Source organism: Falco biarmicus, chromosome 3 (genome assembly GCF_023638135.1).
Source record: "Falco biarmicus isolate bFalBia1 chromosome 3, bFalBia1.pri, whole genome shotgun sequence".
Lineage (NCBI taxonomy): Eukaryota > Metazoa > Chordata > Aves > Falconiformes > Falconidae > Falco > Falco biarmicus.
In genome coordinates, this window is record NC_079290.1 from 55890714 (window position 1) to 55918158 (window position 27445).

At 41.4% G+C, this 27445-nt stretch overlaps 1 protein-coding gene across 5 annotated transcripts in view; it reads left to right on the plus strand.

The window, feature by feature from the left end:
* The first annotated feature begins 4670 nt into the window (after window positions 1-4670).
* OSBPL1A (oxysterol binding protein like 1A) overlaps window positions 4671-27445 on the plus strand; it is a 78467-nt gene continuing 55692 nt past the window's right edge. Inside the window, exons 1-13 of one of the 5 annotated variants that reach the window (XM_056333583.1) lie at window positions 4671-4820; window positions 5436-5615; window positions 10198-10320; window positions 14946-15031; window positions 17160-17234; window positions 18346-18457; window positions 19569-19654; window positions 23203-23347; window positions 24098-24165; window positions 24246-24290; window positions 25304-25377; window positions 25456-25519; window positions 26478-26579. In XM_056333583.1, the coding sequence (XP_056189558.1) occupies window positions 10200-10320; window positions 14946-15031; window positions 17160-17234; window positions 18346-18457; window positions 19569-19654; window positions 23203-23347; window positions 24098-24165; window positions 24246-24290; window positions 25304-25377; window positions 25456-25519; window positions 26478-26579 (978 nt within the window). In that variant the 5' untranslated portion in view covers window positions 4671-4820; window positions 5436-5615; window positions 10198-10199. Of the gene's footprint in view, window positions 4821-5426; window positions 5616-10197; window positions 10321-12807; window positions 12839-14945; window positions 15032-17159; window positions 17235-18345; window positions 18458-19568; window positions 19655-23202; window positions 23348-24097; window positions 24166-24245; window positions 24291-25303; window positions 25378-25455; window positions 25520-26477; window positions 26580-27445 lie in introns of those variants that run through there. The other 4 variants (XM_056333586.1, XM_056333585.1, XM_056333584.1 and 1 more) reach the window with 4 other exon arrangements.

Genomic DNA, 27445 nt, shown 5'->3' on the forward strand with positions numbered 1-27445 from the left:
AGCTTTTCTACAAAGTAGTAACTGCTAGCAGGTTTTAGGAGCCTCCTGGCAGAAAAGGATCAGTGAATTCTTACATTTTCTCCTGCCATACCTATATTCAGATAAAAAGGGCATGTTAAAATGAAGTCTTCTCTAGTATGTGGTTTGGTTGTTGGTTTTTTTTCTTTTCTTTTCTGCTACAGGATACCTCCAGAAACTGCCTGAGCTTGCTTCAGTGCTGCTTTGAGGAGCAAAAAGCCTTCCTAATCTTAGTTAATCTGGCTCACACCATCACGCAATTTGAAGCACAAATACAGGCTAGGCAGAGAATAGATGACAACAGCCCTGAGGAGAAAGACTTGGGAATGTTAGTGGATGAGAAGCTTGACACGGCCCAACAATGTGCATTCACAGCCCCAAAAGCCAACCGAATCCTGGGCTGCGTCAAAAGAAGCGTGGCCAGCAGGTCAAGGGAGGTGATTCTCCCCCTCTGCTCCACTCTCATGACACCCTGCCTGCAGTGCTGCATCCAGCTCTGGGGCCCCCAACATAAGGACATGGACCTGTTGCAGCATGGAGTGAGTCCAGAGGAGGGCCACAAAGATGATCAGAAGGTTACAGCACCTCTCTTATGAAGACAGGCTGAGAGAGTTGGGGTTGTTCAGGCTGGAGAAGAGAAGGCTCCAGGAAGACCTTACAGCAGCCTTCCAGTGCCTAAAGGGGGCCTGCAAGAAAGCTGGAGAGGGACTCTTTACAGGGGCACGTAGTGATAGGACAAGGGATAGTGGTTTTGAGCTGAGAAAGAGTAGCTTTAGGTTAGATATTATGAAGAAATTCTTTACTATGAGGGTGGTGAGACACAGGAACAGGTTCCTCAGAGAAGCTGTGGATGCTCCATCCCTGGAAGTGTTCAAGGCCAGGCTGGATGGGCCTTTGAGCCACCTGGTATAGTGGAAGTTGTCCCTGCCCATGGCAGGGGGGTTTGAACTAGATGATCTTTAAGCTCCCTTCCAACCCAAACCATTCCATGATTCTGTGATCTACAAATTAACCACATTACATGGTTATTTCTTGCAAAGCATAAAATAAATATCAGCAATAGACTCAGATCTGTAAAAATTCCTAGTGCCGGTAGTTCAGAACAACATGAAAATTTGCTTTCATTACTCGCTGGAAGTTGCTTTTGGTAATCCAGGGAGAAGATCCAGAGGAATCATGCCTGAAAGTGCCAGCGCACATTAGTTAATTCTCCTGTGCCTTTCTTTTGCCAGTCTAGTAAGAAAAATCAGTATGGAAATATGATAAGAGCCTGTGCTTGCACTGCTTTCCAGACAGAGCTGAGGAGCAACTTTCCCAAGAAGTGCACCAGGGCTGCATGCAAGCTACTAAGGAACGAATACTGAGCTTCTGTCCCATGACCATTGGTCAGTTAATGAACACTCAGTCATTAAACATTTTACTGCATGAAAACACATGCAACCTGTCATGTATCATTTATTACTTCCAATTGCCATTTCCCTGTATATACTCCCTTGCTAAGTTGTATATCTCAAATTTGACCAGTATGCTCTAGTCTGAAGAGGAAGAAAACAAAGTGTCAGCACAATAAAGAGTTGTATCATAAATAAAATTGTAACGTTTCATGGGGGATAACAACATCAATGCCCAGTAATTCTTGTCTGTCTCCAAGTCTGAAATGTTTTCCAAAAGTTCTTCCTTAGTTCAGCCCTGGATAAATCACCAGCAACCTAAGTGAACTGTGCAGAGGCAGAAAGGGGTGTAGGGAGGTGCTACTTGTCTTCTCTCAGCTGCGAATGGTACTTCAAAATGAGAAAAGGTCAGCATCTTGGCCTGTATAGTTGCTAATGATGACATCAACCACAATAACGTGATTATTTTTTTTCAAGTAATGGCAATGAAGAGTGGCATTATTTCAAAATTTCCAGGTGAAATACTTCTAGTCATAGGGTTTGGTTGCCTGCAGCCATGAATTCAATTAGTTGACTATGTGCTACACCCAGCAGAAGTCCCCTCCCTAACTAAGTTTCTCCTCAGGAAGCGCTATGGCCTTACAGCTTCAAATCCAGCAGTCATATTGCCCCATTGCCCCATCCCAGAATGCTAGAGGGTGTAAAATATACTATACTGTGAAAATCATAGAACAGTTCAGTGCATTCTCTACGAGGCTGTTTACCAGTGCATTCATCTCTAACATGGAAGTGTTTCACGCTTGCTTCATCACTAATTTCAGCAGGTTATCTGAAACAGGAAAGACATGAAAAAGAAGGATAAAAGATACGCTCAAAACAGAAAGAACCCTTGATATCAGCAACACTATGGTGGTTTTTTTTTATTTCCACACTTCAAAACACACTGGGTTATTATTCTGGGATGTGCAAGGAGGCCAAATATGGGTGAAAAACAGGCACGCTGAAGATGCTGGAAGCAGGTGGAGTATAGTGATCCTAACCAGACCACTGTACATCCAGGAGTCAGTGATCCACAGTACAGTGAACTCGAGCAAGTCCAGGTCTGTGCTGTGCTGCCATCAGGCCTGTGGTGTGACACACAAATTCCTTGGCTGCAGGACAGACATACTCCACCAGCGTCTTCTCAGAGGAGCCTGCTGGCAGCTCCCACTTGGTGCAGGCGGTTACACCACCTGCGTGACCTTGCCTTTATCTAGAAGTGCAGCAAGAAGTTCTCATGTGAACATCCTTTGTGAATAGCTGTTTTCATGTAAGAATATTTAAAAAGCTTGAATGACCAAGGAGGAGCTTCCCTCTATGGATGGGGCCTGTGCAGTGTGCTGTGGGATAAGTCCACCCAGAGTCAGTCCAATGCTGCAGGAATCTGAAGGGGTGTAAGATTTACTTGCTATCTGTATTAGTCATCTCCATTTTGTCTTTTTAGAGGAGAAATTTTATTACATCATTTGTTGTCAAGTGTTCCTTAATGAGATTCAGAGAAAAAACCCTGCACCATCCCTCCCAATGTGTTGCCCTTACTCCCCGGTGCAGAACAGGGCGCTACAGGGTAACTGACTGGCTGCAGGATAAAGCTCTGTGCTGCATTGCAACAGGTTGCAGAGTAGGGAGATGCTGATACTTACATTTTATTACAAAGATTATAATAAATATGAGGAAATAATATAAATATTTTCATATAGTATTTGTGTATGTAAAATACAATACAAAATAGGAAAAGGGAGGGATGCTTGATTTTATTGTGAGGCTGTTAAAAGCAGTTATGCATTGTGAAAGATTGCTCAAAGCCAGAAGCCAGAGGAAGAAATAAAGGGAAAGAAGCTTAGACAGACTGATAGCAGTGGCCAGGAGCATAAGGGAAGATGAATGTGGCAATGAAACAGCTAGTCCTCTGAAAGTCAGGACAGCAACTTGAAGACCTGCTCCTAAGGAAAAAAAGCCAATGCAACCCTTCACAGCAGCCTCTCAGCTGGCAGATACTTACTGCTGAAGCATCCCTGGAATTAGATCTCTTAACTGAAGTTTAGAAGTTTGTTTTAGTAATGAAAAGCAGAAGTCCAAACACGATAAATTTGTGTTATCTCTGCAGGTGTTGAAGCGTTCCTTTTCTTCTTTCTGTAATTCATTCTTAAAACATCAAAAATATATGTAGTTATAGACAATACAGAAAAATGAAGCGTGCCTCGTTATTTATGTCTCAAGCGTTTCACAAGAATTGCTCAGGTTTAAACTTGGCCACTGTTGGAACAGAAGTTTCATCCTCATCTTTCGAGATAGCTTCTCATAGCACCTCAAGCTCCCGCCCTGCCTTTTCAGCCTTCCCGCATATGGGACAGACTTGGTTGTGCCTCAACACCACAAAGCTTCCCTAATAAATTCCTGCAGGATTTCAGAGGCACTGTGGGAGCTTTCAGGATGTGAAACCCCTCTCAGATGCTAAAGGCAGACAAACAAGGTGCTGGCTATTGGCTCCAAGCAAACGTGTAGCAGAGAATAAATAAGGGCAGGGCAAACAGCTGGGAAGGAGCGGTGGGCCAAAGGGCCTTGAAGGAAGGGAATACTTTGCTTTTTGTCCTCAGCAGTACCCAGTTCCTCTCACTTTTTAGGTTACTCTTGGCCACGCTGTTCTCAGGAGGGTAACGTATTCACAATTCCCTTTTACTCGCATCACGTTTGTGTATGAGACTGAAGGGATTCCCGGGAAGGCCCTTTGTCCCCTCTGGGGACACACCGTCCCCGCACCCTCACAGCCCTCTCCCGAGGCCGCTACGCCCCCGTGGCGGCCGGCCCGCGCTCCCGCCGCCTCTCCGTTCCGCCCCGCGGCTCCCCTCCGCAGCGGCGCAGGCCGGGGCGCCCTGAGGGCGGGGGGAGCCGGCGCCGCGACCCACCAGGCGAACCCAAGCGAGCGCAGAGCGGCCGGCCAGGCAGCCCCGGGCTCGCAGGCATCGCTGTCCCTCCCTGGGAAGAGCGGCCGCCGGCGCCCGGTGTGGGCTCGCTCCTCTCAGAGAAGGGGCGGGCGCAAGACCCGCGGCAGCTCCAGGGACCCCCGAACCCCCGGGACCTGCCCCGCGCACAGGGAACGGCCCCGCCGCCCGGCCCTGCCGGGGTGGTCGAGGCGGGGGGTGGGGCCGTGGCGAGGGGGGCGGAGCTTCGCCCGCCCCGCGCGGCGGGGGGGGAGCGGCCCGCGCTGCCGGGGCGCCGCCGGCGGTCACGTGCGGGGCCGGTGCGTACGGCACAGCGGGGCGGGCGGCGGCAGGAGCGGTGAGGCGCGGCGCGGCGAGACTGGCGGCGGGTCAGCCCAGCCCAGCCCGCGTAACTCTTCCGCGGCGCGCAGCGGGGACTGGGGAACGGCAGGTGACGCGTCCTCCCGCCGCGGCGTTTGTTTTGTTGCTGCCCGTGTTACGCCTTTGGCTGCCCCATCTCCCCGGGCTGCTCCCGGGCCGGCGCTGCCCGCCAGTGCCTGCGGGGCGGGAGAGGGCGCCAAGTTCGGCCGGAGCTGGCTGCGAGGGGCGCGGCAGGGCGGCCGGGCCGGAGAGGCCTGCGGGGCCGGCGGTGCGTGAGGGGGGTGCCTGCTCCCACCGGGCCGCCCGCCCCGCGGGACCCCGGTTCGCTGGCAGCCTCAGGCGTCGTCTCGGCCCCGGAGCTGCCAGGAGCGTGTCCGGGGGTGTGGTGCGGCTGTCGCTGCCTCTCCCGCTCGGAGCCGGTCAGCGTGAGGCGGCCAGCCGTGCGGGGGAGCGGCCCGGAGGCCGGGGCTGAGGAGCCGAAGCGGAGGCAGCCTCGGTAGCCGGGCACGGGGGAGCCCTGGCCTTTGGGAAGCGGTGTGGGGGCCCGCTGTGGGGCGCGGGTGGGCCTTCCCCCCCCCCCCATCCTCCTCCTCCTCCTCCTCCTCCTCTTCCTCCCTCTCCCTGCAGCAGCCCCGTAGCCGCGGCCGGGGGCCGGTGCGGCGGTCTGAGCGCACCTTTCCCGTAGGCAAGAAGTGCCGTTGCCGTGACACGCGGGCCTGTCGCCTCAAAAAAGTGTTTTAATTACCGGTACGGAAACGAACTGCCCGATTCCAGCGCGTGGAGAACTCCAGCGGCTCTGCTGAAGTTCTTCGGTGCTTGGCACTGTGCTTGCCTGCTGATCCGGTGGGATCTCACACTAGCTGTGGTAAGCTTATTCAGAGCTCTTGGGCTGAAAGTCTTTGATGTAACAGAACTAGAAACTATGTGCAGCACAAACAGCCAGGAGATGCCTAAGAATGAGGATTAGTTTACCTATTGCCTTGGCAATGGTATTGAATTGATACTGTGTTGTTGCATCTGTGTTAATTGCTACTGAGCAGGCAGTAACTTGATTTTTAGACAAGGTGGTTCTTGCACATGAGGTACCATGAGACTGTTACAGAAGCAAGTTCAACTTCTAGAATCCTTTACTTGGAAGTTTGAAATAACTGCTTTTAGATAACATCACTCATGCTTCTAGTACTGCAACTCTTTCTTCTTGGAACAGCTCCTGTCAGTGCAGTGTGTTGTGTGGGTTTGTAGACAGGTTCTGTCTGTTTGTGTGGTTTTAGTGCATTTTGTCCTCCTCCTTTAAAAGCATCACATCATAGCGTGTGCATGCTGGGACGTGTAAGAAGTCTTCCTGAGCGAGTATCACCCTTTTCTACAGGAATCTAGTCTTCATTGCTGGAAGGAGATCTCTTGAAATACTAGCCAGTGCTGTGCTTTTTACCAGTCTTACTATTTGTCACAAATAGAAAGCTTCCTATGCAACCAGTGGCTGCTGACTCAGAACCTTAACATGAAATACTGGCATTGCCACTTGTCAAGCTGCGGCAGAGTGAAAACTAGCCACCTTCTGCTTAGTGTGTATTCTTGTTATTCTGGGATGTGTACGTGGCAGGAGGCCTCAGCAGAAGAACCCAAAGCAAAAGCAATTGGGTCTTATCAATTGTGCTGCCCTGTGGTGGGGGATGGTGCTTTAGGTCTTTGTAAACTGCTTTGAAAGAAAAGCACCTTTTTTGGCTTGGACTCTCTCCTAGTGGTTGAGTAAGGTTGGTAGTTTGTAGATCAGTTGTTAGGTGGCCTTCTGTGATTAAGCATTCTGCAAAACTCCCTTCAGCAGGCATGCAGGCAGATTACTAACCTGAGAGCTCTACTCTGTGTTGGAAACAACCTCTGCGTGCAGACAAATGCTGTAATAGCATGAGATCACTCTGGCATAGATCTCATAGAAGAAGATAAAAGCAGAGCATGTCAATGCTATTTTTTATACCTTCTTAAAGGATAAGATTCAATTAGCAGCCAAGTACTGCTCCAGTAGTCCTAATGAGTTCAGTGGAAGTGCCTTGCAGTCACATCTCAGCTGTATAGGAGACACTAAATACTGGTTTTGTGGTGTTTTCTCAGGGTATATCAGTGACTGTAGAGACTACCATACAAGCTTTTCAATAACAGAAGGCGTAAAGATGGACTGTGAAAGGCAGTTTAACTTATATTAGCTGATTAAAGGAGTAAGGTAATGGCGGCAACACCACTGACTGAACATGTCAGCTCTCTTAAGTGACTAGTAGCTTTTGCATATGGGCAGCGCAATTCATATAGATTAACCTGCTATTAGTATCTTATGCCTAATAAATCCAAACTAAACTATTAAGTTTCTCCCTCAGTGCTGATGGTCTGGCTCGCTACCTCAAAACTAGTGGGTGAGGATTTTGGAGCTCTTTTGGTGGTGCATCATGTGATTAAATAAACTTGCCTGCAGGGGAATACGTGTGTGGGAAGTACAGTTGAGTTGTAAGCACATAGCTTTTGAGTGCCTGTGTGTCATTTTCTTTCCATACTCTAAACTTGCCACTCAGACTTCTGCTGATGGTTGCTCAACTCCATTATAGAGCAAATCCTGTTGCTTGAAACTGTATTTTCAAGATTATGCTAAGTCCTGTTAAGAGCCCTTTTGCTGCCAGCTTCATTTAGACACTCTATTTAGCTTGTTAGCGAAAACTTCAGGTTCTGTATCACTTGTCTGATGAGTTACTGCATGCAGTTTCACTTTCCAGCATGGATTGTAGGAACGTTTTCATGTGAGTGATCCTTCTAACTGAGTAATAGCCAGCCATTCTTCCGCATCATTGCATGCTTCAAGCTTACAAAGTGTATTTGAAATGGGAAGGTTGGCCTAAACAGCAAAGTCTTTGAGACTAAACCAGTGAGGCGGACAGACCTTCCTTAGCCATGTTACTATGCATATCACTCTACTGCTAATATTTGTTGTAAGAGTGTAAACAAATTGGTGGTTTTAACCTGATGGCTATTTGGGGGGAGAAAAATCATGCAAATAGTTTTACACAGTGATTCAGCTTTCTGTGTATTTTAAGCTATTTAAGATTCTGCTTATGTGTGTAGCTGCGCTTGCTGCATACAAGAGTTGTGCATTTGGATCAGCTTCTTGGTTCCCTTCCCAAGCAGCCTTTTTTTCCTTCTCATCAATATCAGATGGAAACTGCAGGTTCTTAATATGTTGAAAGTGCATTGCTATTCATACCTGCTGTGTATGTGGGATGTTGACAAATGATACAGGGTAATGATAGGAGCATGCTTCATCTGAGACATTTGAGAGATTGCTAAAGAAATAGTGTGTGGGAGGGGGTGAAAACAAAAGATGAGTTTTGCTCCCATACACACCCCACCCCCATTGCTGATGGGCAGACCAGCAAAATGAGCTCTAACTATCCTCTTAGCTGTATGATTCTCAGTGCTTGCATTCTCTGTCTGCCCCTGAAACAATATCACTCAGCCTCAGAGAAAGTATTACAGACTGATAATATATTAACATACGTGATTTTGGTCTGCCCCAGTAACAACAAACTGTGCTGTGTTGCCTTGGACAAGTGGATAGACTCCTGTTAAAGTAGAAGGTAGCTTCAGGGCTTGAAGGATTACTAGAAGGAGGACTAGTACTGGTGGTTTGTTGTTCGGGGGTTTTTTTGGTAGTAAAACTGAAAAGTTGGCACAAGCAGGAGTATTGTCTATAACCACTGCTGGAGAAGGCATTTGTATCCCACGTCTGTGATAGATTGCAAGGACTGATCCAGTCTATTCTTCTGAAACATGATAGAAAGGGCTTGCTTAGTCTCCCTGTCAAATTCTTGGAAAACAGATTTGCTCTTTCCCTTTGCTGATTGAGCGAAAGCTAGGGGAAAACTCTTTTCTATTGTTAGCTCTTTGGCAGTCTGTCCTGTTCTAGATTCTGTCTCTGTCTTGAATGTTACAAGATCTGTCACTGTTACAGGCTTTTTGTTGCTTACCCAGTGTTCTCACTGTCTCTTTTCTTGCTGAGTGGCTTTTCATCTTGCAGTAGTCAAAGGGCTCCCTGCATGTTTCAGCTATGAGTGTGTGTGGTGTGGTCAAGCTGCCTGACCAATGCAGCAGGGTGTAAACAGTTTGTGAGACCAATCAAACTTCTGCTGGTATAGGAGAGCTAACTATGGGAGGCCAGTAATGATCTCTGCAACAATCTGACTAGTAGCCTAGATTCTGCACGATCTGGTAGACTTAGTGTGTCATGGGAAGATGCTAAACTGGAGACACTAAATTTGGACAACCTCTTCTTTTACTGTTGCTTTTAGCAGCAATAAATTGTGTATTGCAGCACAATCTTTTGAGGCTGCTTTTAAAATTGCTTTTAAGAGGTGTCAAGAAGCAGTGTATTTAAATAGGACATTAATTTTTTTTTTTGCCTGTGGTGAGCTGTGTTGCGTCTGGATCTAGTTGTTGTAATAACATTTAAAAAGCAGCAAAACAACTTCAGATTGTGATTCTGTCAGTGTGGAAAAAGATTGGTTAAGATATCGCCTAATAATTGTATTCTGCAAGAGACACGGTAAGTAGCAGTGTCACTTGCCCAAAGATCTAAGGCTCCCTGTCCAATAAAGAGCTGTAAAAATAGCTATGGTAACAGGATTTGTTTTCTCCCTTCTTGACAGATGTAAATACTGATTTTTATTTTTTTTTTTTAGTTCAAGAGCAATGGTAAGATGAGCATTACCTAGTGATGTTTTACAGTTGTTACTTCTTTATATTATACTATTGTGTTTCTTAAAGATAAGGTCAAATCTACAAAGTTGTTTGTCTTGACTCCCCTTTAAGTCAAGGCAGGAGCAGGGGAACAGGTATCTGAGTTCAGCACTGATAGTAACAGTCACTGATGGGTATCTGGGACCTCCATGCAAATTCATCCATGTGAAAACAGATTCTGTTCCCTGGGGCTGGCAGCCAAAATAAGTCTCAATTAATTCTGAAGAAATACTTGGGCTAATAGGCATGCATAATTACTATTTTTTTAACTCCTTGCCTCTGGAAACCTAACCTTTAGGGGTAAAGGTGGAAACCTGATGAGGAAAAAGTAGGTGCTTACTAGTTATGCTTGTAGGAAAGCTTGCCTCATTTGTGGCATACATTCCAAACTCCCAAGCCACATTTAGAACCTAGAAAACTGAGAAACAAGAAAGCATGGATATTTTGTTATTTAACTGCTTTGTATAAGGAATTTTAATGCCTCTTAGTGGCACGATGAAGTGCTGGATTGTTGAAAAGAGCTTGCACATTACTTGTGTTCCACAGAGGAAATAATTAGCTTTCTCATGCCAGTGTTAGTATTAAACAACGGATAAAAGTGACGTAATGTTAAGCCGTAATTTATAGCAGCATAAGAGATTGCAGAATTCGTTCTTTCGTATCTTTATTAGAGATGAGTACTGAAGCAGAACAGCAGCTTCTCCATGATGCTAGAAATGGAAATGCTGAAGAAGTTAAACAGCTGTTGGATACCATGGTCAAAGGAGAAATAAACTTTGATATCAACTGTAAAGGTTAGTAGCCCTCCTCAAATGTTCGTAATTTCACTGTTAAAGCCACATGCAGTGAAACTGTTGCTGATAGTATAATCTTGCTTTCTTTGGAGTGCTCAGTAGAGTAATAAAAAACACTTAGCTGCTTTTACCCTGTGAATAAAGGCCATACTTGCATAGGGGAGAGTTCATAAAAGTGGAGTACAGATAATTGTAATTTAGAAGACCTCAGAGTAATTCACAGAGGCCCGAAGTGTCAGAAAGACAAAGAATCAGTACCTCTTTTTGCTTGTATTCATGCTTATGCCAATTTCAGAGCTTGTAATACTAAACAAATGCGAGGGCATGGTTCAGGGGAGGTAAAGAGCTTCCATCAGGGCTGCAGAGAAGATTAGGTCATTTATTTGTGCTCTGCTAGCTCTGATTTTTATTTTATTTTTTTTAGGCCATGTTTCATTATCATGTAGTAGGAGCAGCTACATCTCTTGCCATTTGCAGGAATGGTTGAGACAAATATATGCTTTTTAGCATTAGCAGTATACTAGGTTACCTGGGAAAAGAAAGCAAAACTGCTAGTTATCTAAGTATTTGGCCAACACTGAAGTTTTGCATGTGCATAGCTACAGTAGTTATAGCTAAGCAACTTGCTGAGCATTAAAACTTCAAACTGGGGCTGCATTTGCAAGCTTGCTAGCAATTGCAGACTGCCCTATTTCTTTATTCTTTTAGTAGCTTTATATTTCTCTTTATTTACATGAGTGTGTTTCTGGTTGCTTCAAAAAAAGTGGATGTGCATCCCAGTCTTTCTGTACAGGTCGGTATTTTTGTTCAGCATTTAACTGTTAAGTAGCACTGCAAAAAGGAGAAGGGAGAGAGCAACTAGGCTTCTTCTCAGCCATGACAGAGGGAACACCTTGCCCTAGATAACAGGCTTCACTGCTCTTTAAACAAGCTCTATCCCTTCCCCAAGTCTTGTTCTTAATCATCAGTTTACTCATCCTTTTGTTTTACTCAGCCACGTCTGTGTTTTCCCAATAGATAATGTACTCACCTCAGCAAAACAAGTCGTAAATCCCAAACCCTTGCCACTTCATCTTTACTGCGCTAGTTCACAATTTAAAAGGGAACTAGACAGAGCTTGATGGTGCTGAAGTCCTCCACCCTCACAAGTATATTCTTTGCAAATTTTCATGACAGCATATGTAGTACCCAAACAATTGGAATGAAAGCACCTAAAGATATATGCAACACCCACAAACAAGTTGCTGAAATGTCTTGTGCTTAGAAGAGATTTCAGAGCTTCTCATATGTGTTCTTAAACATAAAATGAAGCGAAGAAAGCATAATCTTCAGTCCTGTATTATGTCAAGCAAACTGGTCTCTGCTCAGCGTTTATGCTCAAACTCAAGTCTTAGTATTGTGAAAGTCTGCAGCATAGTAGAGACTTAGCTGACTAAAGGAAACATGGTGCTTAGCTGTTCTTCCAGTTTAGCAGTACATGGCCAGGCAGCTAATACATGCTTGCTAGTGGGAGGTGTAGGAAGCTAGAGGGAACGTGCTGGTGGTAGTTCAGGTTAAACAAAATAATTGTGAATATGAACAGCAGAGACTTCGCTATGTATAAATTCCAAGTTCTGATTCCTCTAAATGTTAGAGGATGCAAAGCGTAGCTGAAGTGTTCTCTTGGGAACTGTTGTGGTTGTATGAAACTTCAGAGTTAAAACTCTATTATTCCACAGTCACTCTTCAGAGACTGTTTCAATCACTCTGCTCCTGTAGAGTACTCCATTGGAAATAGACTTAAGACAATTTCAAGCCAAACGGCCTCAATCTGCAGCGTAACTACCCCTGCCATTCTGCCTCCTCACTAGTAAAAGCACTACGTCTTGCTACAAAACCTGATCTGTTAGGCACTACCAGATAGTAACTGCATAACCACATGATGATTAACTAAAATACAGGCTGTAGACTGCAACTTTTTGCAACCCTCAATCTTTCTTCTCTTCCTTACAGCCTCTTGTCCTTCTGTCATTACCTTCTGGATAAGTAGATGTCCCTAGAAAGTCAGGGTATGGGGAATGTCTTCAATGCTGCAGCAGTTCCTTCAGGACTTGCATCTGATGTGGCAGTGACACTTGGCTTGGAATAAAGTACTTTTGGAGCAGGTGGGAGGCTGTACTGGAGGTAGTGTAAACTTCCCCCAGAGTGTGCCTTGGGAGTGTGTAAGTCCGACACATTGATGTGCCTGGGTGTCAAAGCCTACCTTCAACATCTTGTGAAACCTATCTTGTCTTTCCATGGGTGAGCTTATATCTGAGACTGTGCTCTAGGTTTACAAGTATGAAGTCTGACAACAGTGATCCCAAACATCTAGATTTCAGCCAAAGCAAAGGAGGAGAAAATAAATCCAAGCTTCCTGTACTTGCACTGTTGTGACTGGATTCTAGCTGCAGATAAGCAAGACTTGCTTGATGAGAATCCAGCCACGTGAAGTGAACTTCCATTTCCAGTTTTCTCAGTTCAATGATTTCAAAAGAAGGTATTCACATTAAAACAGCACTAAACCCAGGTTTCATCCAAAACAATTATGTTTTCTAAGGCTGTTTATGTTGGCTCATTCTCCTTAAATACCAGAAAATAGAATATCTAGGACTCTGCAAAGTGAGAAAACTGTAAAATAAGATCAATGGTCAATAGTGTTATGGCAAAATATCCATTTGAATGACTGCACAGTAGCCTAGTAGAACACAACCAGGAAATAACTGCCTAGCTTGTCTCTGTTCTCTGAAAAAAAACAGTAATGCTTGAGACTTGAAGTTAACTGGCATCAAAGCAAAGAACTGGTTTGGAGGGGTAGGGGAAATTTTTTTGTGTGTGTTCTACATTCTTGTCCTTGCATTCTCCCCTGTGTAATGATGTCCTGGTTTAAAATAATAATAAAAAAGCGCAAACACTTGTGGTTACTTGAAGAGAAGTAACAAACACCTCAAGAGCTCGAGAAGTAACTGGTCAGCTAACATCAGAAATGCAAACATTCAGAGTGTATGCACAACAAGGGCCTTTGGCACTTTATCCAGTAAGAACTAAAAATCTGGATGGGATCCTGATTTTTTTCTGTGACTGAATTCCTTGGCAGCAGTATTGTCTTGTCAGTGCTGTAACTCATGATGTCTTGGGCTAATTGGATGAATCCAGTGAAACTTGGACCTATCCTGTGTTCTTTGAAAGAACCTTCTTCCTTACTAGACTGAAGGTTGAATGACGTCCATTTGGTATGTTATCCAGCATAAGCAGCCCCAGAGTTGGTGATCCACAAAATATTTATCTTCTCAGGTACTTTAACCCATCAGTCGCATAGGGCGGGAACTCTGTTGTAGGCCAGACTGGGATGAGGGAAAAACATTAGATCTGGGGTTGGAACAGCAGAAGATGTTGAAAAGGAAGAGAATCAAGTAACAAAAGAAATAGGCAAAATGTAACAAAAAAGTAACAAAAATAAAGGGCAAAAATGTTAGCTGGAAACAATTACAAGAAAAATTTCAGCTGTGAACCACATTCTAATGTTAATTTGTAATATGAGAGCAGAAAGAGTGATGAACTTGCAAGACACTCAGCAGTTCTCTCTTTCCTTATGCTAGTGGCTTGTCTCCTCAGGGCAAACTTATATTGTGCGTGTTCCAAGTATCAATGCTTGGGGATACATGAAAGGGGAAAACTTAATTGTGGCAGTAATTTCAAAACAATTTCAAATGCCTTGTTTTCATTTTTCTTCCAAATACAAAGTGATAGCTTTTAGGTGGTGCTTACAATGCTGTAGGTCTGTTGCTTAGTGAAAACAAAGCACGTCAACTTAGATTAATACATTCCAATTCTAATATTCAATTGTATTGTGCATTATTAATTTAGTAATCTCTAATGCTTTAGTGTCTTGCTTTTAAAGAAGCAACTGTAGGACAGTTCTTGAATTTCATTCATACAGCCAGTCTTACAGAGCATGTTAATTGCTTTTTGAATCATAAATCATAGTTTTCTTTGCATGGTCACTTCTGTGCCTGCGCTTATCATTCCTGCAAAGGCTTAGAGCTGTAGGTGGTACATGAGTTCTACAGCGCACAAAGATTTCAAATCATGATGCTTAGAAAGGCTATCTTTATTGAAAATGAAATGAGCACAAGACAACAAAAAATGTCTTAACATTAAGTTGTCCCACCCGGGTTTTTGTTTTTTTTTTAAAAATTCTTTATTTGGAAGATGGGTTGTCCTACCTCTCATTTGTATGTAGAAAAGAGTCAGGTAAACCAAACAGGTTTTTGATTAAACAAGAGAAAAATGTGTACTTGCATGTACTGTTTTCATAGTTAATGAAAGTAATTGAAGCTTCTTGCTACTGTTGAACAAAGTATTACATGAAAACAAAAGTTTTATTTACCATCAGACTACATGACTTTCTCCTTTCAGGAATATTTTGTAGGTTTGAATCTTAACATTCTCAAACTGCATCCTGATTTAGTAATTTTGATGACGTGAGTAGTATTGATGTTTCTAGCCTCCTTGCCTCTGTTACTGTGAAGAATGATCATCTAAGTACATGACAAGATTTTTTTGTATTGTGTGACAAAATTTAATTTACTTATTTTGTCTTTTAGGTAGAAGTAAATCTAATATGGGTTGGACACCTCTTCATCTTGCTTGCTATTTTGGACATGCTGTTGTGGTAGAGGATTTGCTGAAGGTATGTTTCTACTTGCCTGTGTGGGTAAGGCAGAAAATTCTTTGTTATGCTAGAAACGGTATTTATTCAGGTTTTTGTGATAGAAGAAAGGTGGCTTTGTAGAGAGGCAGAGCCACTCCTACAGTTTATCTGCATGTAACATGGAAATAACTGATTGTTAAAACTAAGGAATGGAATAGTTGCAGTATTAAGATCAGCCTAGTTTACAAGGACCCAAAATAGTGACACTGGAAGTCTGTACAGTAGTGTACAGTTGTTAATCTGAACAGTGTTTACAATTATCAGTACTTATCTGACTTTCTCATGGGGTATGTGTGTTTGTCTAGGTAACCACCCAAATGTAGGAATTAAAAATGTGTATAGGTATGCACTCATGAAAGTCTTAGCTTTTGTCAATAATGCAAATGCTTCAAGGGCCTGATCTTGCTTACTGTAGTACATAAAGTATATAATTTAGGCAGTTTCGTTTACTGAGTTGTACAAGACAGTTCAGTGTTTCAAATGCAAAATGATCTGCATTATCTACCTTTATGTTGTGCATAGAAGTATGTCCAGAATTCTGTGCAAAGTAACCGGTATGTGTTTCTTTCCAGGCACGAGCTAACATAGTTTGACTCATGATTTCTTTCTAATGTATTTGAAATAATGAACTTTGAAATGGTGAACATCTGTTGTCAAAGCTGACCTGTTTGTATTTTCATAGCCATGTTTGCACTGCATTTGCAGTTGTTTCTGAGTTTATTTTTTTTTACCCTCAGCTCTCAGAGTAGCTTCAACCCTAACTGTATTATACCCTATTCGTGTTTGAAAGATTTTGCTGCAGATGGAAGGAACATGCTAAACAGCCTCGAACACATAGGTAGCTAATCTAACCTTGAATTTCATTCAGAATAAAGGCCACCAGCCATTATCATGACTCTAAAGCAGGAAATAAAGTTGAGTTTCTTTGAGAAGTTCTTCTCTAGCCTACATGCTTGCTTAGTAGATAATGCTGTTCTCAATCCAAGAGGGCTACTTAAAGCAAAAGGTAAAGTTTTGTCACTTAATGCATTTATCAGCACTTCCAGAGTTGGAAGAGTATGTAACTTTGGCTCATGATAGAGTATTATTTGAAGAGTAAGTTGAATAATAAAGCAGGCTGTGCGCCTCTGGAAGCCCAGCATATACAGGTTGTGTCTGTGTACTTGTGCCTAGATTTTTGTGCTCAAAGAGTGAGTGAGGTATTATCAGAAACAGAGCTCTGGAACTGGTCAGGTTCATTATTTAACTTTAGGCAGGCAGCAGTGACCTGGCTAAATTATGTGATGTAAACATATGTGATAGTTAAATATGTCCTGCCCTTTTTCTGACCCTTTGAGAGGTTAAGTAAAGCAGTGTAGAAGAGATCTTGAAAGAAAGAAGGATAGGATTTATTGGTTTCCTGGAACAGTGTCTGTGCAGTGCAGCTATCAGTCGTCCTGTCAGATAAAAGGTACAGGTTGGAGAAATTGCATAAGACAAGGAAAGGAGATTCAAGACAAAGATTGCAGAAGAGAAAAAGGAGAAGAAAGGTTAAGTTTCAGATGGTACCATCTTAATGCTGAAATGGAAGTTTTCACTCTAAGTGAAGGAATAGCAATAGGTGCCTAGAGAGAACAACACCACTTGCTAAATCAGGAGCACCAGGAGGCTGGTGCTACTGTGTGTACATATGTAATAATATATGTATGCTTGTTATACAGTACTACTGCAGTTCTTTCATTAAGTTGTTTTTTTTTCCCCCAATGCCTACCCTCAACCACCAACCCACCCACCCCCAAATACACAACCCCACTCCCCAGCCACCCCCAATAAATGTAAACCAAACCAACACCCCCCCCTGCCCCGGGTGTTAATCTTATGTTCCATATACCACATTCTTAAAAGTGAGAGGGATACCTGGAAAAAATGCAGGAGGCTTTTCCTTTTTGAAACAGTTTATAGAATGTTGGTTATGAAGCTTGTATATGTAATGTATCTTTGTTTCCAGGATGGCTGTGTTACAGTTCTGATATGATTTGTACTGTCTTCCCCTTCCTCTCAGTCAGAGGGAATAACTGTGTAGTTCTTGTTGGAAGGACATTCGGTATCTTTTGGTCTTGCTGTTTAGGCTGGTGCAGCTGTGAATGTGCTGAATGACATGGGGGACACTCCACTCCATCGTGCAGCTTTCACAGGACGTAAGGTAAAATATGTTGCCTTTTTGTAAGCCTCAATTTTGGAATTATTAAAGAAGTACTAGCAATAAGATCACTTCAAAAACATGTTTGTACAGTGTCTAAAGATTATTTACCTGTTTTGGTACAGCGTGTTCAAATGACTAGGCACATTGCGTAGCTAGTATAACTGTCCAAAACAAAAACATGGTACAAATATCTTTTCTTGAAGATGGGAGAATACTGGTCCATGGATTTCCTTCGTATTCTTTGTCATATTTTTTTAGCTTTTTGTTGGCAAAGATTTTGCGGGCAGAGAAAGATACACAGTTGAGTGCTACAGTGGAAAAAAACCTGCTATCAGCTCTGTAACTAACTGATGTTGCTTCTGTTCTGCTTCTGCTGTGTGTCAGAGAAACTGCTGAAGCATAACGCTACCTCTAGCTGCAGGTGCTAATTACCGTGTGGAAGCCAGGGTGAAGATCTCTCATCAGCTGCTAAAGTACAACATATTAATTTGTGTTTGTGCCTGGTATGGTTGACACAGGAAAAGGAGTAGAGATGCAGTTAGTTAGAAGAAACAATATTTACAAAAGAAATTTACATGGAGGGCTAAAAACTGTAAATTAGGACACACTGGTCCATTGGATGTCTGGAAGTGCTGTTTCTTTATAGAAAACTAGAACTAAAGAGCTTTTTATAGGCCTATAATGTAAGACTAGTTTGATTTTTCCCCCACGTGCCGCCATCATTCCCAAACCAGTACTGCCTCAATGGATAACCTCTTCACCCTTCTGAAGGAGTGATTACTTAAAGTCTCTAATCAAAAGAGCCAACTGTACTATTTTTATCTGTTAAATTCAGCATTCACACCAGGTACACCAGCTTTTGAATCAGAGTGGGCCTGTTCAGCTGTAACTAATCTCTTGTTAGTTCTTTCAGCCTGACTGATGTGAGAGAGAAGGTTGCAATCCTCTTAGTCCCACTCTTCAATCTCTAAAACATCCCTTCCTGTTTTTGTAAGTCAGCCATGGTGAGAAGCCGTTACACAGCTCGTTTTACAGGATGTCAGTAGCTGGAAAGCCTGATTGTGGCCTTGCTGTAACATAGATAAGCAGTGTTTTTCAAATTGTTTTCCAGGAGGTGGTGATGTTACTCTTGCAGCACAATGCTGATACTTCTATTGTTAATGGGAGTGGAGAGACTGCAAAAGAAGTTACTCATGATAAAGACATAAGGACTATGTTGGAAGGTAACTTTAATAGGTCATAACCTCATTTGTTTCAACACTTGTATATTCTAAAAGCTGATTTTCTTCTGCAAGTTACTGAAGCTCAATTGAATTTTCGCTTTAAATTTGGTTATTAGAAAGAAAAAAGTCATAGGTTTTTGTTCCTCTCTGCAGTACTGACAGTTGGAAGTTTTTTTTTTTCACAATATGTCTGCAAGTGACTTGGAGAGTTAGGTATCCTGAATGCCAATAGCATTATTCAAGTAACAATTTCAGCCTTCTTGGGGGTAATACTTGGTACAGCTCTGAATGGTACATGGCAGTCAAAGCCTTAGCTCACTGGCAGAGAAAAAACTCAAGAATAGTAAGTGACTTTGTGTCAACAAAATCATTAAAAAGCAAAATTCTGAACAGTTTTCAAAGGTGGCCCATTTTTGGATCAAGTTTAGGACTTGCTATTGCAATCTTACAGGTTGTGTCAAAAGGAGAAAAAAGTAAAAACCCTTCCCCACATTTGCTCTGTTGCCTTACAGGTATTGAAAATGAGTGAGATTGTGTCCAAATACTTACATATGCCCACTGCTTAGATTTTTGGAGATTTCAAGAACTGTGTTGCTTCCTGGTATTATTATGTGATACCCCTAAATACTGCTGAAGCTCTGTGTCCAATAGCACAGACTGTGTATATGAAAAGTGAACTCTCTTCTGATTCTGCATGCAAGTTACAGATAAAAGTCCTTTATGTTGCTTATCTGCTGAATTGTTAGAGAAGAATGAAATTTCTGTAGGATGATAGGAAGAGAAGAGAAATTGAAAAGAACACAGGGAAGATCTGATGGGATGTTGCATAGTTCCCCTATTTTTGCTTTTTAAAGGGAGTGAGGTTGGGTTGTGTCTAAAAAAAAAACCAACCATATATATGTGCGTGTGTATACACTTTTACATATCTTGTCAAATATTACATGTATTGAACATATTTTTGCTCTGACGTAGACTTTTCTGAATAAATATTTCATTTATACCCATCTCAGATAATACTGGAAACGCTTGTTTTGATACAGTTTCTTGAATGCTGTACTTTATGTGCTACTTCATTGAAACTGACCTTAAACTTGGGGTTTTTTTTAAATAGCAGTGGAAAGGACACAAGAAAGGAAACTGGAAGAAGAACTCTTAGGAGCAGCAAGAGAGGGGGAAATGGGGAAGCTGACTGCCTTGGTAAGAATTCAAGTACTTGTAATACTTTGTGTGAAGTTGTTCAAGCCATAATGCTAATGTAACAACATAAGACATTAGGCCTTGCATTCCAAAGGGCTGTGACTTCAGAATATTACTGCTGTGGACTGTGGTATATTGGTAAAGTGCCAAACCTTCAAGGGTTTTCCAGCCTTCCTGTTGGAGACTGAAAAACAATGTTTTTTAGCTTCTCTCATGTTTCTAAATACTCCTCAGTTAGTTGTAAATAGCAGTTCTAGATCTACTGGTGTAAGCTGGTTATGTTTTTGTGGATACTTTAATGTCGTGGGTGCCTAGGTTTTCACTATAGTATGGCCTATTTTAAATCTTGAAAGTAAGCTTTTGTTGTTAGCACCCATTGCAGCTGAAGTCTCTGTAGTTTCTAATGGACAGTCAACATCCATTTTAATGGACGACATCAAATTCAGTGCATAACACAATTTCAGGCTGAGCAGGAATTGAAAGCTGTTATGTGCACATGTGCACACTCATAGTAATTCAAACTGAACAATACCGTGGAGTGGAAAGGTTATTGGAGAAGCAAATCAAAGAAGAATTGAGGCTGAAGGGTGCCAATTCCTGTTTGCAGAGCAGAATCAGCTAGAGCAGATGACCTAGGACCATATCCAGATGGGTTTTGAAGCAGGGTCTCAGTGCTTGAACTCAGGCTTTTGTGAGTCCTGAAGAGTTTCCTTGGAAGTAAGACATGCAGTGTGGAATACTTTCTACCTGGTTAGCACCTGTAATAATACCTTTTAAGACATCAAATCAGTCTGAATACTTCTGCTTGCTTCTACTGGAAAATTCACAAATTAGAGATTTGTATTTTGAGAAATTTGAAATTCTTTTCTGTCTAGAAGACAGAGTGAACACTTATTCAAAATTTGTTATTTCCATTCTCTAAATTTGTCTCTCCTAGTCTGAAGAACCCTTGTCTTTCTAACTCCTCCTTGCATGGAAAATTTTTAAATCTTTGGTCATCCTTGTAATTCTTATTTGTACATTTTGTACTGTCCTCTTTGAAATGGAGAGAGAACCAGAGCTGTACACAGTACATAAGATGTAGAAAAATAGTGTGTTAATTCACTGGTATGATTGTATTAATTGCAATTAATACATTGGCATAAGGATCTGTTCTTGATTGTAATAACTTGTAACATCTGTTGCATGCCTGCTGACTAAGCATTAAACTGATGCAGAAAAAATAAGAAAAAGGTGACTCCTCATAGAAGTCTGTCATTAAAGAACTGTGCTTTTTCTCATGTACCATGTAACCATGCATGCACATGTAACTGTTCCTGTGAATGTTTTAGTTTCTAAGTGATTTTTTAAAATATTTTGTATCATTGAGATCTGTATTTGTGAGGACAGATATATGTTGACCTCTAAAACTTTTCAAAGTACTTATCACATTCTTGACCCTGAGGCAGTTCTTAAGTCATAACAGGTGTTTCTTGGAATCCTTCAGTGAGTGCTTGGACCTGTGACTGTTGAATTACAATTTTAATACTTCCGCTGATTCTTGAGGAAGTCCAAAGAACTTTTTCCACTTACAGCTCTGTGGTGTAAACCTTCATGACTTTCCTACCCTTAGGTTAATACCTCTGTGGAGAGCTGGTGTAGCTCTTTGAGCTGCCCTTTGTCTTGAGAATTCCTCATACTTACCTACTGATTTTCAGGCCTTTCTGCTCCTAGTGTATCTTTTATTAGCAGACTGTTATACTCATGAAACATTGGCTGCTTACATCTGCTTTTATTGAGACCTAACACACCAGAATTTAGTCTCTACTGCCCTGCTTTTGGAACAGTGTGCCACTTACTTGAAAGATACCCTTGTATTGTTAATTCTCCTTTATCTTGATTATTTTTACCAAAAAACTGTACTGCATATTGTAACACAGTTGTCTGGAAGAGATAATTTAACGGTGCAGTTCCTCTAAGCTTTCTAATTGCGCTTCAGATCTAATTTTTTCCCTCCTTTTCCAGCATGCACTTTAACTTTACAACTGCTCATTCTATTGAAGTTTCTTTAAGTCAAATGATAGCGTTGGCTTTTGTGTGTCTCTTCTGTCAAGATTCTTACAAGATCCCAGTGTGTTTTGTGTTTTGCTATTAAAAGCTAGACCTTCAGTAGTTGAACCTTAACCCAAGCTTTTTAGTCTACTTGAACCAAAACTAGTGTGTTCTTCCTAAGAGTTCTCAAAAACATACTGTACGTTTGCTGAAATGACTGGAGAGCTTTTTATGTCACTGAGTCAATGCACAAAACTTCCTTCAAAATACTTACAATATGGTGTAAGCTGCTGAAAGCACAGGCATGCCGCTTAAAAGGTCTGGAGGCAAGAAGTCAGGAGGCAGAGATAAGGCAGATGTAAAACAACTGGTTGGAAAGAGCTAAAACCTAGGAATCCTCAGGAAGTATTTGACCTCAGTATTAATGATATTATACTCCCCCAAGCTGTCTGTTCTTGACTTGTGTTCTCTTTTCAGTTGAACTGTAAATAACAGCTGCAGGAGTTTATCCTTTATTTGACTATTACTGAAGCACTTTTAAGGTGGTTACTGTTGATGCTATGTTGAATTGCTCCAATGGGTGTTCTGTTGTTATGAGTAATTTCTCTTAAGATAGCATATAGCTAATGCAGAAGGCTTAAATCGAGTTTCTCTAAAGTTGTCATGCACTGCTTGTCACTGCTTAACAGTAGCATAGCCTTTCTATTAAGGTAGTCCCATTTGGCTTGGAATGGTTTATATTGAAAGGGACCTTTAAGGATCATAGCGTCCAACCCCCTTGTACACATCCAGTAGCCATATATCTGAGTAGAAGTGTTGTATTTTAGGGCACTTAGTAGTGTCATGCTTAATGACCCTTCTCTTTGAGGACAGCTTCTCAAAACATTCATATTATGTCCAGGTAGAACTTGGGTTTCCTCTGTTACATAGTTGCTCTAACCTTAATTTCCGCAATAGTTAGACTTCAGAGTGCAGTGGAACTGTTTGTGTAACAGACTGCCTGTACTAGGAGCTTCCAAATGGTGTATGATAGCTCTGTCACTGAGACTGGCAAGCCTGCCACCCTTCTGTATGAAGTTCTTACTGTCTGAAACAGGGTGACAACACAGGATTTAGCACTGGCCTGTGCTGACTTTTAGACTGTGCCTGGGAGTCTTCTAGAGGAAACGGTAAATTTTGACAGTAGAATCATACAGGACCATTCTAGCATTGTAGTTCAGTCATTCATATTGCTGGGCAACTCTCTCTGGCACTGTGCAGCTGACCAGGATAAATGTTTCATGTTGTGCAGCAGAAGGGATTATAGCAAACAAAAAACTGAGAAGTTCCTTACTCTAGCCAAACATCTTGCTTAATTGCTGTAGTCCTTGTCCTTCTCATAATACTTGCTACATGCCCTCTTTGTTGCCAGATCTGCATTGAAGCATCGTAGTTAGGAAAAGCTAACTTTCAAAAGAATGAACATGGCACCTGGGGAGAAAAAAATAATAAGTAAGCAAAACTTTTTTTTTTCCCAGTTGAACAAACCCAAACCACCTGATATCAACTGTACAGATCAGATGGGGAACACACCATTGCATTGTGCAGCATATCGTGCCCATAAGCACTGTGCATTGAAACTTCTAAAAAATGGAGCAGATCCTAAAATAAGAAACAAAAATGGTAAGTACCAAATGAAAGTACATAAAGTGTTAAGAGGAGACAAATTCAACAGCATCTAATAAGCTATGTTACTTATCACTCAGCGTTCATGGAAAATCTTACAGTGCTTTAAAAGCTTTGTATCACAAATAAAAGAAGCCAAACACTGACCAGATTGCAAGAGACTTAAGAACTGTAGCAAAATACTTAGCATATATGCTGTTATTTTCCAAACTTACCCATTCCTAGAAAATTTACCTGCTGTATGTCATAACCGTGAAATGTGTCTGACACTTGTTTTCTTGATGCTAAACACTGAACACAAGTAACAGAAGGAGTGGTAAGTTTGAAGAGGTGCTCCAGACAAAGTGACTCTTCAGAAGGTGGCTTCTAATGGGAGCAAATCCAGGAGAACTTTACTCGGATGTTATGCAAACTGTGTACTTGTCATCTGATTAAAAACGTCTCTGTCTTGATATTTGTGAGTGTTCTGAACTGTTAATTTTTAGCTCTTCAGCTATAAAAATCTTAAGTAAAAGCAGAAGCCTCTCTGTGGCAAGTAGAACTCTGAAGGACAGTTCAGTGCACAAAAGTTCAGAGCCTTTCTAGTCTTCTGCCTCTGAGGAGTTTATATTCCCCAGTTCCTAGTAAATGTAGATGCTTGTGGGACCAAACTTTAATGGGTAAACAGAGTGTCAGATTGTTTTTAAGTTAAGTACATCTAGGTTTGTTTGCATCAAATTCTCATGCCCCATCTTGATTACTAAACAGATCAGACACCCTGTGATCTAGCCCAAGGTGCCGAAATGAAACTGATACTGGGAGGTAAAACCGGAAAGGTAGGAGCTTTTATATCCCCTTCAAATTCCGAGGCTGTCTAGTTGGAGCTATTCCTACATGAGCTTTAATTTCTATGCAGGTTATCAACAAACCTCTGAGACGATATGAAGGTCTCCTATGGAAGGTATGCCTTATTTCCTGTTCTAAAATAGCTTGTAAAATCTCAAAGTATGTCAGTATGTGCTTTTCTGCCCTTCAGTAAGAACTGATGCATGATGGAACTTTTCAATAATACATTTGTTAAATTACTTTAGTCTGGTATATTGGATAAATTGTAGATGGGCTGGCTGGGTGGAGCAGTTACTAGATTCATGGCACTCTGACCTTAACCTCAGTCCCTAAAGTCTCCATTTCTTGGTAATTTCTGTGGCAAAGCTTAACTGTGGTTAGTTTGTATTCCTTGTCTGTGTGATGGGCAAAATGGGTTTTGGTTTGTTTCTTTTTCTTTCCCGAATAGATGTCTTTAATCTATGACTAATATAATATCTTTCATAATCTATTGCTAATGTTTTGCCACAAGTTCTCCACCTTCTGGAAATTTTAAAACTTTGAGGGAAGATGTCAATCAAATGGTTGTTTCAAGTTTGTTTTGCTCTGATACTCAAGTGGTTATTTTTTTCCTTGCTTAAAAAAGTTTCTCGATTTTTCTACATAAATACTTAATTTTTATTTTCCTTAATGAAATCTTTGAAGTTTTCTTCAGTGTAAATTTTCCTAGGTATTCACTCACAATTGTAATACAAGAAACTGTTTTTAAACCAGGACTATATACTAAAGCTTGTGGAAGGTAAAATATTGTATTTGGATATCCCAGTGTGTTTTGTTTCTTATTTGCTTTTACAATGTAGAATTTTGTGGTGATCAACAACCCCTGTAATATTAAAAAAATCAGCATTTTAATATTTAATATTTAAGTTCTAACTGAATAACAGGCTCAACAGCACTTTTGTCTTTAGATATTTCCAAAAAAGAGAATAGCACTGTAACTGTGAAGTATTCTCAGGTTGCTGTGATCACCAAGATATGTAAAACCTGAAATGTGTTCCTAATGACTACCAGTTCTATGTAAGAGCCTTCAAGCTAACTCTTCAGCTGTTAACCTTACCTGGCCTTTTACAATTCTTTTGGGTTTTTTAGAGCTCACGATTTTTTGGTTGGAAACTCTACTGGATAGTTCTAGAACACGGAGTCCTTTCCTGGTATCGGAGACAGTAAGTTCTGTGTTTAAATTTCTGAAAAGCGTTTTGAATTCCTGTCTTCACTTTATTAAATCTCTTTTTCTTTTAAAGAGCTGATGCAGTGAATAATGATCATCGTCAGGGATGCAAGCATCTGACACAAGCTGTCTGCACGGTAGGAAGTGAAATTACTTCTGTCTACTGGCTTTTCTGTATCATGGTAGTCCATACCTAGGCAATGAAAACTTCAGCTAGCTTGGTAGGCATCCCTAGTTTATAAAAAAGGGAAAAAGCTTGTGGTGTTGCAAAAAAATGCTAGTTCTTTTCAAGCAAAGTATTCTTATATGTAAAGTGGCCATAAAGCTCCTTCACTTCTTCCTAAAGTCTTCAAGATTTAAACAAACATAAGGCTTCCTAAAACCATGCCTCTTCAGTTGTGCAAAACAACTGTTTGGGGCATGTGATACAGAATAGCAAAGCTCTAGTTCCTCCTGTAGCTGTCGTTGGCTACTTGTGACTGATTGTGTAACTTAAGCTGATCTCAAGTTGCAGAGATGATCAATTCTGAAGGTGATTTTTTGAAAACTTTCTTAAATTCTATTATGCTTGTGGGTATTCCTTTTGGAAGGGGTGAACAGAGGACAGAAGAAAAACAGGCCAGGTGTCATTTATAATACAAAGGAAGATGAAGTGTGTAAGGAAAATGCATTTAGAATCATTTCAATACTTTTTGTTTTAGAAGTAAACCTGTCCTAGTGGATTGGCACAACAAGTTCTTTTAAACTACAGTTATATATACGCTTAATACATGAAAAGTCACTCTTACTTTCCCGTATCTACAAATTCCTTAATATTGGTGGTCTTGCACCATTGCTGTGATTTTTGTCTGAATCAAGTGGTGCAAATGTAGTATTTTGACATAACCTCTGTATTCTCATTCAAGATGTAAAATGCAAGACAGCATACTTTGCAAAACTGTTCTGACCAGGTTTTGTAAACAATAGTTATTTTGTGTCAAAACTGAAGCAAAACCATCTGATTTGGAAGTAATTCTCCTCCTTGGTTACTCCTAAGTGTTCTCTTTTCTTACTAATTCATTATACTAATTTTGTGTTTTCTCCACAATGCTTTAGGTAAAATCTACAGACAGTTGCTTCTTTTCTGTCAGATGTTTTGATGACACTGTTCATCGTTTCAAGATTCCTAAAAATAGCCTTCCTTCTCAGACTAGAGAGGTAATAATGACTCTCCATCAAAGACTTTAAAATCTAATTTCCATAATGAATAATTTGCGTACTACTTGCTGTGAATGCATTAGCAGTGGGTTCAGTATCTTGATCACCAGGACTTGGTAACGTAAGTGCAGATACTGAATCTTGTAGCATGACTATGGACTAAATAGCAAAAATGGACAGATTGTCATTCTGTTTTTTAGAATTATTGCCACCCTGTTTTCTAGGTCTGTGCCTGTATTATGTTCTTAGTCTAACTACCTCTTTTTCTTTTCCATGTGGTAAATTTCTATTGCAACTTCCTTCTGTTGCACTTTCTTTCATCGTTTGTTATCCTAAACAAAAGTGTTTAATGGTACGTTCTACTCTTAGCCATCCTCCTAGATGACTTAATTATATTTTCTTAAAAGATGGGCCTGAAACAAGAGCATAACTTTTTTTTTTTAGGGTTATTTGTAGTGTATTTACTATTGTGCTTCTGTAACTGTACTAACATGATGAAGTAGTGGTGGAGGCAACTGGAGTACTGCGTCCAGTTCTGGGCTCCCCACTAAGATGATTACAGGGACAAGAGCATCTCTAATACTAGGAAAGGCTGGCAGTGCTGGGATTGCTGAGCCTAGAGGAGAGAGGCTCTGGGGTATCTTATCAATATATGTAAATACCTGAAGGGAGGGTGCAAAGAGGGATGGAGCCAGGCCCTTTCCAGTGATGCCTGGTGACAGGACCAGAGGCGATGGGCACAAACTGAAACACAGGACATTCCCTCTGAACATAAGAAAAAATGTGAGGGTGACCGAGCACTGACACAGGTTGCCCAGAGGTGCTGTAGAGTCTCTATTCTTGAAGATATTCAAAAGCCATCTGGA